This window comes from Ruditapes philippinarum, unplaced genomic scaffold, assembly GCF_026571515.1.
Source record: "Ruditapes philippinarum isolate M1 unplaced genomic scaffold, ASM2657151v2 ctg959_1_1_1_1, whole genome shotgun sequence".
Classification (NCBI taxonomy): Eukaryota; Metazoa; Mollusca; class Bivalvia; order Venerida; family Veneridae; genus Ruditapes; species Ruditapes philippinarum.
The window spans coordinates 118,045-131,357 of record NW_026858792.1 but is presented as its reverse complement, the minus strand read 5'-3'; the positions used below and the strand labels follow the sequence as shown (position 1 = coordinate 131,357).

The 13,313-nt window shown below is 32.8% G+C and overlaps 1 protein-coding gene across 1 annotated transcript in view; it reads right to left on the bottom strand.

The window, feature by feature from the left end:
* Nucleotides 1–13,313, bottom strand: part of LOC132754291 (hemicentin-1-like) — a 60,704-nt gene that overhangs the window by 33,216 nt on the left and 14,175 nt on the right. Inside the window, exons 3-4 of the mRNA XM_060744905.1 lie at nucleotides 3,347–3,585; nucleotides 2,956–3,175 (exon numbers count right to left, since the gene is read on the bottom strand). Coding sequence (XP_060600888.1) covers nucleotides 2,956–3,175; nucleotides 3,347–3,585 — 459 coding nt within the window. The remainder of the gene's footprint in view (nucleotides 1–2,955; nucleotides 3,176–3,346; nucleotides 3,586–13,313) is intronic.

Below are 13,313 nucleotides of genomic sequence, written 5' to 3'. Positions count from 1 at the left end.
AAATTCTGCAAAAAAAATGTGTGGGTACAGTAAAATTATGATTATACTAGTAAACAGTGATTAATAATACAATGAATGGAGTCAGTGTTATACTTATAGTTAACAGACAGGTACATTATATATATATATGTATAATTCATTTACAATGTAATCTTCAAGACTGCACTATAGTTTATTTATTACCATCCATACAGTGGATGAGCAGTTTGTACAAAGTATGTTACCATTAAATAATTTTTAAGGAAATGTATATGACAATATTAAATTGTATAGTTTAAATATGCTCAAGAAGCACTTATCTTAAAAACTTAAATTTGGGATGACTGGTGACACGTCCATCCATAAAGATGACATTTAAGAATATAGCTGTTTATTTTTAACTTCTCATTTGAAAGACCCAGTCAATGACCGTGAACAAGTTCAAGCTTATTAAATGTGAAGGTCAAATTAAGATCAAGTTCAATTAAATCATCTTTTAAATCTTATTGTGCACAAGTATGAAGCCAATACATTTTAAGAATTGCTTACAAAGTTGCAGCCAATTATAGCAAACAAGACATGCCCATTGCCAGCGCATTGAGCCCATTTGTCTTAATTCAAACCTGAACCTATAAATTTCAGATCAAGGAGTAAGATGTTTACATAGGTGAGTTGTACCTAACACATTTTCTTTATGCTCAAGGCAAAATCTTAATATTGCATCATCTTAGGTGACCTTGACCTCTGACCCATTGCATGACAAATAATCTCATGATGAACATTTGTGCCTTAAAAACTCAATTTATGTTATTTTACCTTTGACCTCCTGTGAACTTGACCTTCATTTTGTGGAAGCGACTCAACTCACCAAGGAGAAAATTTGAAGTTTGAAGGTGATACTTTAAGAAGTGACAAAGTTGTAGTGAAAAATATTTTACTGCACCAAACCTTTAATCTGAAATCTGGATGCAGACGTGGACGCACAGTGCCAGTAGGAAAGCTCTCCATATACTTTATTCAGTCAAGCTAAAATAAGGTATAGACAACTCAATTTACCAGACATTGTATTTCATAATATTTCAAATTCATGTATAAAAATAAATCTTTAAATATTCGTCATGGGAACTCTGACGGATGAATGGCAAAATAAAGACATTGGAAAAACTCAAGTTGTTACTTAAAATTAAAACGACAACCACATGCGTATGAGGACAGAAATGGGGCCAGAATATGGGAAGCAAGGGCAAAATAACACTATCAATGCAATGAGTGCACTTATTCTTAAAAATTAATAAAATAAAGTCATTTAACATATTTGATATTCACTTGTGGTTTCGTTTATTTGTTTTTTTTCTGTATTTCATTCTTTCAAAACACAAAAGAATAGAATCATAGTTATCACAGATTCACTCTTCATGATATAAACATGGCTTATAAACTCTGCAATACCAGCCTCCCTTTTTCAAATCCCTACCCTGGATACATTTGCATTAATTTGTAATAAAACAGCAATATAAAGCTGTTTGGACTAAATCAAAATATACTTTGTTTGAATGTAACCATTTTCTCATAATAAAATCGGTCAAGACAGAAAAGGCCAGGTTGCATTTGTATACCAAATATTGTGAGACTGATGTTACTGAAATTTTCTGCCATTGACCAAAAATTGTCAAACGTTTAACAAAGTCGGCAAACAGGAAATGGTTGAGCCACAGACCTGAAATTGAATCCCACGCACGCATTGGGACTACATGTTTATGCTGTATACCAAATATCAAGAGTTGCTTAGAAAACTGTTACGAAAATTTCCTACCATTGACAATTAATGTCCAAAATTTAACAAAGTTGGTAAACAGGAAGTGGATGTGCGACATACCTGAAATTAAATCCTACAGTATGGGACCACATGTTAGTGATGTTTACCAAATATCAAAAAGCTGTGATAAGTAGTTGCTGAGAAAACTGTTACAAAAATTTCCTACCATTGACCATTAATGTCGAAAATTTAACTAAATCAGTAAACAGGAAGTGTATGAGCAACAGACCTGAAATGCAATACAATAGTATGGGATCACATGTTTATGCTTTTTACCAAATATCAAGAGGCTTTTGTAAGTAGTTGCTGAGTTATGAAAATTTAATACCATTGACAATAATGTCGCAAAGTCAGCAAGCAGGAAGAGGATGAGCGACAGACCTGAAATCGAATCCCACGGTAGGGGACCACATGTTTATGCAATAAACCAAATATATACCAAATATTAGGAGGCTGTGATAAAAAGTTGCTGAGAAAAACTGTTACGAAATTATTTTCCCCGAACACCCACCTGCCTGCCGCCCGACATTCACCAAACTGTTAGTATAACCACAGTTTGCACCTGTGGAACCCAGCCAAATATACCATGATCATACATTAAGATGATGTAATAACCCAATTAGTGCTTCAATATTTGCACATGTTCAGAACAGATTTTTACCTACAATACTAGGTCATGAAATATCATAGAAACAAAAGAGTATGGTAGTAAATAAAGTACTGAATTAGCAATATTTATCGGACAGCTTTTTTGATGTTATTTTCTTTGAAATGGAAAGTATCTTTACAAGTCCAACAAAAGTGACCTTGGAATCGAAACAAAAATAAAACGCTATATGACAGGAATATATTTTGTATGGTAAATTGATTGTCCGGTAAATATGAAGGATCCCCGTATACAACTAGCAGAATTAGTACTGCTTCAGAAACTGGTCTTGCCATAATTCAAGTAAATTATGAGCTTAAAGTAAATATTCTGACTCTTACTTCTGTAGTTGTATCATTAATAGAAATAAAATTGAACTTATAATATTGAGCTGAATATATAACATATTATTATCTCAGTTTATATTAAAGTACTGATAAAGAACCAGATAATAAGTTAACAACCAAATCCGAAAAGTAGACCAGTCTGTAAACATGACAAGCAGTATATTTACCTGCAAATCTGACATCTACAGATGCAGGAGTAAAACGCTGATCACCAGTTATTGATATAGCACCACACTGAAACTTTACAGTAGTATCTGTATTGTCAATAAACTGTGTGTTTCTTGGTAGAGTTAATGTAGATGTATATATTTTCTCATAGTCAGTGCAACCACTAGTTCTATCTGTCAAAGGTGATGTTGTTGACCATTCTTGACGTGATCCACCAGTCTGTAATACAACAAAGGTTTAAATGAAATTAATTGCATAATTGACGTAATATTTAATTAAAGCTATGGCTAATAATGAAGTAAGTATATATGTTTTTTAAGTTGGTGTCTGGATCTGGATGGTTTATTATTCAATAAGTTTTACATACAATTCGTAAGTGATCAAAATTACCTTATTATAATACCATACAAAGTTTGGTGCAGGATATGCACATCCTGTACTACAGCTAAAAGTAACTGAAGTTTGAACTAAGTCTTGATTCTGGCTTGGCGGATTATCATACTGTAGTGATGGAGTAATTGCTGGAATGAAAAAATTAATTATGTAGTATCTTAAAAGACAATAAACATGTTGTTTAATTCTATAAAAAAAACAAGTTTGTTTAAAACCATAGATATACTGAAAGGATGCTTACAATATTTAGATTAAGCTACAAATTCTATTTAACAATTCTAACACGCTTCACGCTATCCCTCTATCAACCAAATTGAGCAATTGAATGCATATGCATAACAATTATAGGAACGAATCTTAACATAAAAAGTGCAACAATATATCTTTTGATCTTTAACAATTATTTACGCGTGTCGATAAATGCTGTAGCTTCATCAGATTATATAACTGACGTGACGTAAAATAAACAACGTGATGCAATAAAGCGGCAAAATTGAAGGTTACGTTCAAAGTCCTCGCGGCAGTTTCTTTTCTTGATCAGTTCAGTAATTACTGTTACATCGCAGTTTGATCACGTGAGACAGTTGTGAACAAAATGGCGTCTATACAAAAGAGTAACATTCAGAACAAGGCCCAGTTTGGCATGAGTTTAATAATAAACAACAAGCATAATGCAAGAACATGGCAAAGATACAAGAACTGATCTGGTTATCAATCAAGCCCATATTTCTTTGTAAAGCTAACTTGTAGTAAAGGTTAGATACTTTAAATAAATTAATTCTTGAAAACACTTTTATAATTGTGTTTTTGTGAAGATTTATTGATAAATCAGGGTTACAAGTTGTAATTCAATATTCTTTCAAAATCCGAATACTATCGGACGTTGAGAAGACATTATTCTTCTGGTCGTTTCGATTTTGGTCTTTTCATCTCATAGACGATTCGATCGTGGTCATTGCACCTATAAACGATATGTGTGACAAGACCTGACTGTTTATAGCCTAATAGTTGATTTAATGGGCTATATTCGGTGATCTCAATTATCACTTAAAGGCAGATAATAATAAGTAATGTTAAAATCAATATTTATGCAAACCATTTATATTATCAAAAAGTCGCTCAAATAGGCCAAAAATGTTTGTATTCTTGACAATTGATAAACAAATTGGTTGATTTGGCAAATATATAAATCAAAAATATGATTATTTTAAACTAGATTACTTGATTTCAATATACGAAATTAAACATTTTGTATCAGAAATGAAAACCCTTTAAGTTCCTATAGAAGGATGTGAATTATTGTGGAAAGAGTATGACAAATGTTTTTGAATACTTTGTTAATTCTTTTTTATGCAATTACACTACATGTATATTTTCCATAAAATATATTTTAAACTAGTTGTTCAAGTGCAAATCTCAAGCTCGCTGTCACATCTTACCTTGGGGTATGACCGTGTTGATCTTGTTTATCATATCTTGATTTTTGACCTAGGCAAACGAGTCTTGAGCGTGACATGCCGTCTCATGATATTGAACATTTGTGTCAGGTTATTTGAAATTCCACCAGCTAGTGATAGAGTTATGGTGCGGAAAAGCTGTTTGAGACAATTTTGTTGCAATTGATCTTAAAGTATAACCTTGTCCTTTGACCTAGCAGCACAGTTTTTGTGCGTGGCACACCATTTCAAAATGTTTATCATTTGTGCTAGGTAATTTGAAATTCCACCGGCTAGTGATATAGTTATGGTGCGGACAAGCTGCTTGAAACAATTATGTTGTATTTGACCTGAAAGTATAACTTGACCTTTAAGTTAGTCATACGACACGCCGTCTCATTATTGTGAACATTTGTAATAACCAATTTGAAATTCTGCCTACTATTGTCAGAGTAAGCACTCTGATAAGCATTATCTCGTCGTAAGTTAGATCTTGACGTTTGGCCTAGCCACACTGTTCTTGCGCACAAAACGCCATCACTTGATGTTGAACATGTGAACACGGTTCTTGTGCTTGACACACAATTTTAAGATATTGAACAATTGTGCTAGGTTATTTGAAATTCCACCGGCTAGTGATAGAGTTACGAGGCGGACAAGCTTTTGAGACAATTTTGTAACGTTTGAGCTTAAAGTATCAGCTTGACCTTTGAGCTAGTCATACGGTTCTTGCGCCAATACGCCGTCTCATTATTGTGAATATTTGAAATACTGCCTACCATTGACAGAGTAACCACCCTGACAAGTTTTATCCCACCGGTAATAAGATCTTGACCTTTGACCTAGCCTTACTTTTCTTGCGCACAAAACGCCATCACTTGATGTTGAACATGTGTCCCAGGGTATTTGAAATTCCACCGTCTAGTGATAAAGTTATAGTGTGGACAAGCTGTTACAAACCATTTTTGTTTGCATTAACCTTGGAGTGAAACCTTGACCTTTGAGCTAGCAACACACTTATTGCGCTTGACACACCGTCTCATTATTGTGAACATTTGTGTTAATTTATTTGAAATTCTTCTTACAAATTCTGCTCTCCACAATCAGGCTAGAAAGAAAGTCCAAAACAATCAGGGTTTTAAGTCTGAAACAAACAAAAAATAGTGACCTCCACATGCAGGACGTTAAAAATCCTGTAATCGAAGGAAAAAAGTACAATTTCATTTTTTTACATGTACATTCAATTTAACTTGTTTTATAAGCAACATGTTTGCATCTTAAACCAAAGATATGTTGAATTTGCATTGGATACTGTAAAAGTACAATAACGCAATCAAATCAATGGTTCGAAAATCGTAATTCTCTTTTGGACTTTATTTAGGATCTCCCTGTCATGTTACCCTTTTTGTAAGGTCTTTTTAAAGGCACAAATGAGGGTCTTGACTAAAGGCTTGGTTTGTGCAACATTTAAGTTCTACATTTTACCATGACATGTTACTTAATTAAGTAATGTACATTTTGTATGTATTGAAGTAAAATAAATAGATAGCTATTCGTCAGTCACATAATTGTAAAGGCTGACGCAATATACCATTTTCAAATTAAAAAAAAAGAAGAAGTGTTTAAGTACATGCATCTTTAAGACACATGCATACATTAGACGGCGCATGCACGCGTCGTCTAGTAGATATGCATTTGTCCGTATATCAATGGGGAAAATATTAGTCTTGATATTGTGCGGTTTTTTTTTGTTTTAACAAAATCAAATTGTTTTCAAATTTTCTAATAAAAATAGCTTTTCTGATATACAACATGTCACAGAGCTTTAAAGGATTAAAATAAACGTTTATCTGAAGTGATAGTGTCATGTTTGAATATCATATTCTTTTTATAATTATCTTATTTTACCTACCTCATAAATAACGTGCCAATGAGCCAGTCTATACAGTCGGCATCGTACTTGCGTCCACCTTTATTAAGCGACTTTTTTATTAAGCGGCCGCATAAAATCCCTCCCGATGATTTTTACTATTTAATTTAATTCCATTAAACGACTATTTTATATCGCGGCCAGCGGCCACTGAATGTCGGCCCAAATGTACAAAATTAAGTGTTAAAGTATCTATTAAACGGCCGTGACAAACAATCGTCCCTGCGGGCATTCTCACCTGTGTAATTAGCGAGTAGGTTAGATGTGTACAAGCAAACAAACAAATATTTTTCATGGTCAATGGTCACAAATAATTGTCGTTTAAAAACGAAATGAATAACAATTGCAATCGTTTCAAAATCGATTTTCCGATCGTAATATTTATTGTGACATATTTTGTCAGAGCAATAACGTATCACAACACCGCATTTGCATAGTTTTGTCATGTGCTCAGAGTGACCTCCCTTATCGAAAATGACGTCGGATCGAGCGAAAAAAAGACAGACAACTAATAAGACCGGATAAATTTTATGAGGAAATCGTGCATGAAATTGAGTCTGAGTAAATAGCAAATGTCATCGATTGTAGTCGAAATAAAATCGTGAAACGTAGTGGACTAAACATTACAGAACCGAGCCTTTCATTGCTGATGGTGTAGGTGCTCATCTGATGCTTTATAAAATACATGTAGTATCCCAATAAATATGACCCTTCGACAAAAAAAGACAAAAAATCCTAGATCTCTAAAAATCTTATTGAATTTGAAATCGGGGTAGTGTGAAAACTAATTATTAAAAATTAAGAAGTTTATTAAAAATTAAGAAGTTTAAAACTCATTGCATAAAAAAATTATCTGGAGCTCTTGCTGATGATTGTAAAGTATGTTCAGCAGGAGATGTGTATGAACATATTAAAAATATAAGACAACATGCTTTGTTTCATGGTCAAAATGACCTGTTGACAGTATTATGAGCGTAGATCACATTTGTACACAAATTTCTACTAAAAAACAAAAACAAACAATATTGATGACTATTTTTAAAAAAGGCATATTAAAACTGTAATACATACATAATATTGTATAGTTTTTGTTTTTATAAAAAAGATGTTATTATATCTATGACTTGTAATAAAATGTCTCGAATGTTCCAGAATTCTATTGAGAGACCACTTTATTAAGAGACCACTTTTTGGCAGTCCCTTGAGTGGCCTCTTAATACAATGTCGACTGTAGTGAGTGAGACTATAAAAATAATTGAAACACTAAATGCCGTTTTCCGGTTTATACCGATCGTTCTAAAACCCGTTGAGACCCGTCTACAATCTAATGACGGGCAGTAAAAAAGAGGTATCACTAAAATATGCAAAGGAAATTATTTTCTATTTGTAAAATAACAGACAGCTCGTCCTCAAAATCATTCGAACATTATGCAATTCGCACCAATATTTAAATGGACAAATTCTCGGCACATATTGTCTTGAATTTATTTTAAGTTTACCAATAATTTCAATTTTACTTGTTATCCAATTTATTTTGCTTCGACCAGACGTTTCAATCTTTGCCGCAACAGTCAAACATTTCAGAATTTCAGACACATACCAAGAACATGGATAAAAAATTAGTAAGTGCTTCGGATATTCAACTGTAATAGAGAACGATTTTCAACTCTGATTTTGTACATTACCTGTGACTGTTCACATCATTTGACGGCGTCTTGATGTGCAGCTTCTACATTTAACTTGTTTAACATTTATGATACTTTTAAGAGTTCGTAATGCTTTTAACATTTTCAACAATCATCAGAAAGATCTTTCTGCAATCCTGACTTCTTTTATTATTAAAAGATTGGTAAGTCTAGTTACAGAAAGTAATTTTCACATTTGTTGAAATGATATTGTGTCGTATAATTATATGGTTATTATGTTAATGCGATTCGTCACAGTGTTTGAAAAAAACAATAGTTTTACAACTGTTGTTAACGGCACACGTATGAATTTTCCAGTCTTATTTTGGTTTCGTGTTATTAAAGAGTTATTTAATAAAAATATAATGAAAACATAATTATGTTATTTGCTGGGGAATATACCCTTAAATTTCCGACTACTAAATAAAGTCATGTTTGTTAATGTTCGAATAGATAGATACTTTTATTTCCTCTACATTTGGATATCAAAACATATTTACAATCAAATACATTGTCATATCAACTAAATATACATATGAACAAACAACATATATTTTCATTTTATAATTACTTCTACAAACATATATAAACCATTCGATAATTAAGCCTTGATTTAGTTTTTTACCATGTAAATTATTCAATTCAAATTAATAATAAGTAAAAATTAATTCCACTATTATAGTGACCGATGGTACAGACTGATCTCCAGTTAAATAATCTTGTCAATTCTATCAGTAATATGCACTAAATTTCACGCTCCATAATTCATGAACATGTCTGTATTAAGGTTTAAACAATTCACACACTAGCTTCAAGATATTAGAATATTTATATTTCTGTTTTTATAGTTTTAACAAGAATGTTAATCTGGGCGAAAAAATCAAAGTTGAACAGTGGGAATAACTTTGCATTAAATAACGTATGGATTGTCTGCCTGCGCTTGTGAAATAACGTCCGTTTAACAAACAAGTATACCAAATTTAAAGTGAATAGCTTTTATGTCTTCTGAGAAAATGACCTTAACGAAATTGTAAGCCTGCGCCGACGAGGGGGGCAAATAAAACCCTACATTTTAGAGAGAAAAGTGGAGCTTAAAAGCTTTATTCTAAATTTATGTCTCAATACTGTCGTTTTGATGCAAAAAAATTAACCACTCAGGCCTACGGCCTGCTTTGTAGGCCTGCTTTGTCAATTCCTACGCATCAAAACTCCATAACCGGTGTAAAATAGCCGATAAACAGCGCTCAGACCGATATTACTTTTTAGATACACATATTCTTGATATATTCTATAAGTGTATATAAAGTATTATACGCTTTCCAAGCTGTAATATAAAGCAGGTCTGTCTGAACTTGCCATCTTTTTTATTTCTTCATCAATATTAATGCTTATTTTTTCGGGTGGGTTGTAGACAGGGGAGCAATCCTTTGTCCTGATCCTACTGTCCAGTCGTGTTAATAGCATGCCAAAATTTCCTTCAACAAATGTCTATGTATCATACTGAATAACATTCAAACAATATTCAAACATCTTAAATTACAGTGCAAATTAGAGAATGCTAAACTAATTTTACAATGTCATGAGAAATTGTGCATTTTGTGTATTGGCGATATCTTAAGACACGCCTACTAAACAGTGGCTCTTTCATATTTTGGTGCTCTGTTTCAATGAGAGCCTTCGAAACTTCCGTTGTCAAAACTAAGCTGAAAAAGGTAAACACAGTTAGTACAAATATCCAATTTAAAAGAACATGCTCGTTTGTTTGTTTTTTTTGTTTTTTTTCAAAAAAATTGAAAATTGAAGAATGCTTTGCCACGAATAATATTTTTCTCAACATTTTGGATGCAATTTCGATGCGAAATACCGCAATATGATATGACGTTGCTATAACTTTTATCAATTATAAACTCGAGTGTTTTCTTTCGCGAGGAGACACATCTTGAGTGATTTATCCACCATAAAGTTAATGTTGACCCACATAATATTGGATGTAACATTGTGTCTACCTCACATTTGGCTCAACACTAAAAATATTTCAAAGAAGTTGTTTAAAAATGACATATTTACATTTATTCAAATGTGGTCCAGCCATCGACACGGTGCTGGCGCCATCGGTAATGTGAAAGAGCTCTCGCAAATGTGAGAGCGAATGCAAGCAGATATTAAGTATTGTAGATATTGTGGAATATGGGGATTAGTCATCAAAAGACAACATTGCACGAGTTGATAAAGACATACATTCATTATATCTTTAAGTGTGGCGTTTACCACAAAGTGCATTTCGCTAAGACAATGCAACACTATTTAAAAGTTAGTGTCAAAACCATAAACATTACATAAAAAAAAAAGAATCTTCAGCTCACGACACCGGCGAAAACCAATCAAAGAATCACAGACAAGGACCAAGTTTCAAAAAGCAAATAAAATAAACTTGATCAAATACACCATTGTTTGCAAATTTAACATTCTACACTTAAGAAAACATTAACAAAAAAATATTTCTTATATTATCTTACTATGTGCTACAATTTTTACAATGTATTATATTTCACCGCTTTTGGGTGTTCTCATTATTAGTATTATACAAACTTAACAAGAGCACCGCTAGGCGGAGCATGATATGCCCGAAAGTGACTTTTTAGTAAGGATGGAGCATTTGTAAGACATTGATATTAAATAAAGTATTACCTCCATCATATAGCAATCTTCCTATGAAGTTTGAATATTGTGGGCCAAATGGAACTTAAGTAATGCTCCGGAAACAGTTTTCAGATTTAAGATAATAGTGACCCTGACCTTTGACCTTGTGACCCAAAATCAATTGGGGTTTTCTTCCCATGGACAATCATGCTATAAAGTTTCAACATTGTGGATCAAATGGAACTTAAGTTATGGTCTGGAAACTACGGAATCCCGTTTCCGCCATCGACTTGTCGACTAAAAAGATAACCCGACAACTAGAAATTAATAATAAAATTTCGACTTTTCGCGGTAAAAACGTATCCTGAAAACTAGAAAAGTCAAGGTTTTTGGTTCGATAATTCTCACAAAATCGTCAACATGACGACCTATAAATAAGCACGAAAAGTAGATGTTAAATCACTTTATTTCCACTTGTCGCGTATTATCAAAGGTCGATAAGTTGATATTTGCATGACAGTTCTCGCGAAAACGTCAACTTGTCTACAAATTAACCAAAAAACCTCTAGATGTCGAAGTAGGATTGTACGGTGTACGATGAAAAGAGTACATATGACACGTATATATAATCCTAACCCGAGGTTTTGAGTGCTAATTTCTATTTGTCGGGTTAAATTATTTGTCGACAAGTCAACGTTTGCTTGATAATTATCATGATAATTATCATGCAAATATCACCTTGTCGACTTGTGATAATTAAGGCCATTCAATTTCTACTTTTCGTGCTAAGTTATATGTCGACAAGTTGAAGATTTTGTGATAATTATCGAGTAAAAAAACTCAACTTGTCTTGTTTTCGGGGTAATTTTTTATTGCGAAAAGTCGAAATTTTATCTTAATTTCTAGTTGTCGGGTTATTTTTTTAGTCGACAAGTCGATGGCGGAAACGGGATTCCGTAGGAAGCTCGTCTGAAAGACATGATAATGTTTTTGGCAGCAAAACCTTTTTCTCCATGATGCATATAATGGTCTCACTGGCCTCCGTGTATCAAAATAGTATCATCAAAGAAATCGACTAGACATACATATTAAGTATCATTCAGTGAATAACTGAATTAAAAATTTATAGGTCGATAATAACATTGAATGACATTAATGGTGACATGTCCGGGGTCAATGCATGAAAAGAGCGGATGGACCCTCATTAAGCCTAGAATACATACGCACATAAAAATCTCATTCATTTTGGAGATCCTTTAGTCAGTCCATGGATATAAATCGGAATAATTCCGCAATATCGAAACTAATTATATGTTTGAATTGGCTTAATCACATATGCGAGAGCTCTTTCACAATGCCGATGGCGCCAGCACCGTTTCGATGACTTGATCACATTTGAACTAATGTAAATATTTTATTTTTAACCAGGTTCTTTGAAATATGTTTGTGTTAAGTCAAAGGGTAGGTTGAGATCATGTTTCGTGCACGATAAATTGGGCAGACCTTTACGTTACGGTAAAGAATTCACTAAAATGTGTCTAAACGTAAAAGAAAACACACAAGTCAATATTTAGTAAAAGTTATAGCAACGTCATTTTGGGGTATTTCGTATCGAAATTAAATGCAAACTGATGAGAAAACGTTCTACGTGGCATAACATTCTTCGATTTGTGAAAAACAAGCATATTTTCAAAAAACAGATATTTTTACAACTGTGTTTACCTTTTTCAGCCTTGTTTTGGTCGATAGCTCTACAACAGATCACCAAGATGTAAAAGAGCCACTGTTTAGTAGGCGTGTAAGAACAAGACTTTTAACCAGAATAAAAAAATATCTCAGAATCTAGCTTTGGGATGTCAAAATAGTTTGCCTATGAGCATATATACTTTGCAGAAAAAAAAACTTATGTTATTGATGTTGTGTTGTAACCTTTTATGTTATGATATGTAAAGGTATTATTTACATTTTTACAGTTTGTGCATTTTATTAATAGTCTGAAATGGTACATGTCTATACCTGTTTTAACTGTTAAGCTCCATATTCTTAAGTCTTATCATTTTGATGCCAAGAATAAAGCAGTACAAAAACTAAAACTTAAAAAAAACATGATAGACATGATTTAAGAGATTAACAATTACACATCATACATATGTTTAAATAAATAAAGATCAAAGGGTATGACACGAACAATAACATACATGTAGTTATTATCTTAGTTTGTTTGCATTTTAGTATAATGAGCGTGTTTCAGTAAAGCTGCTCTCATATTTAAA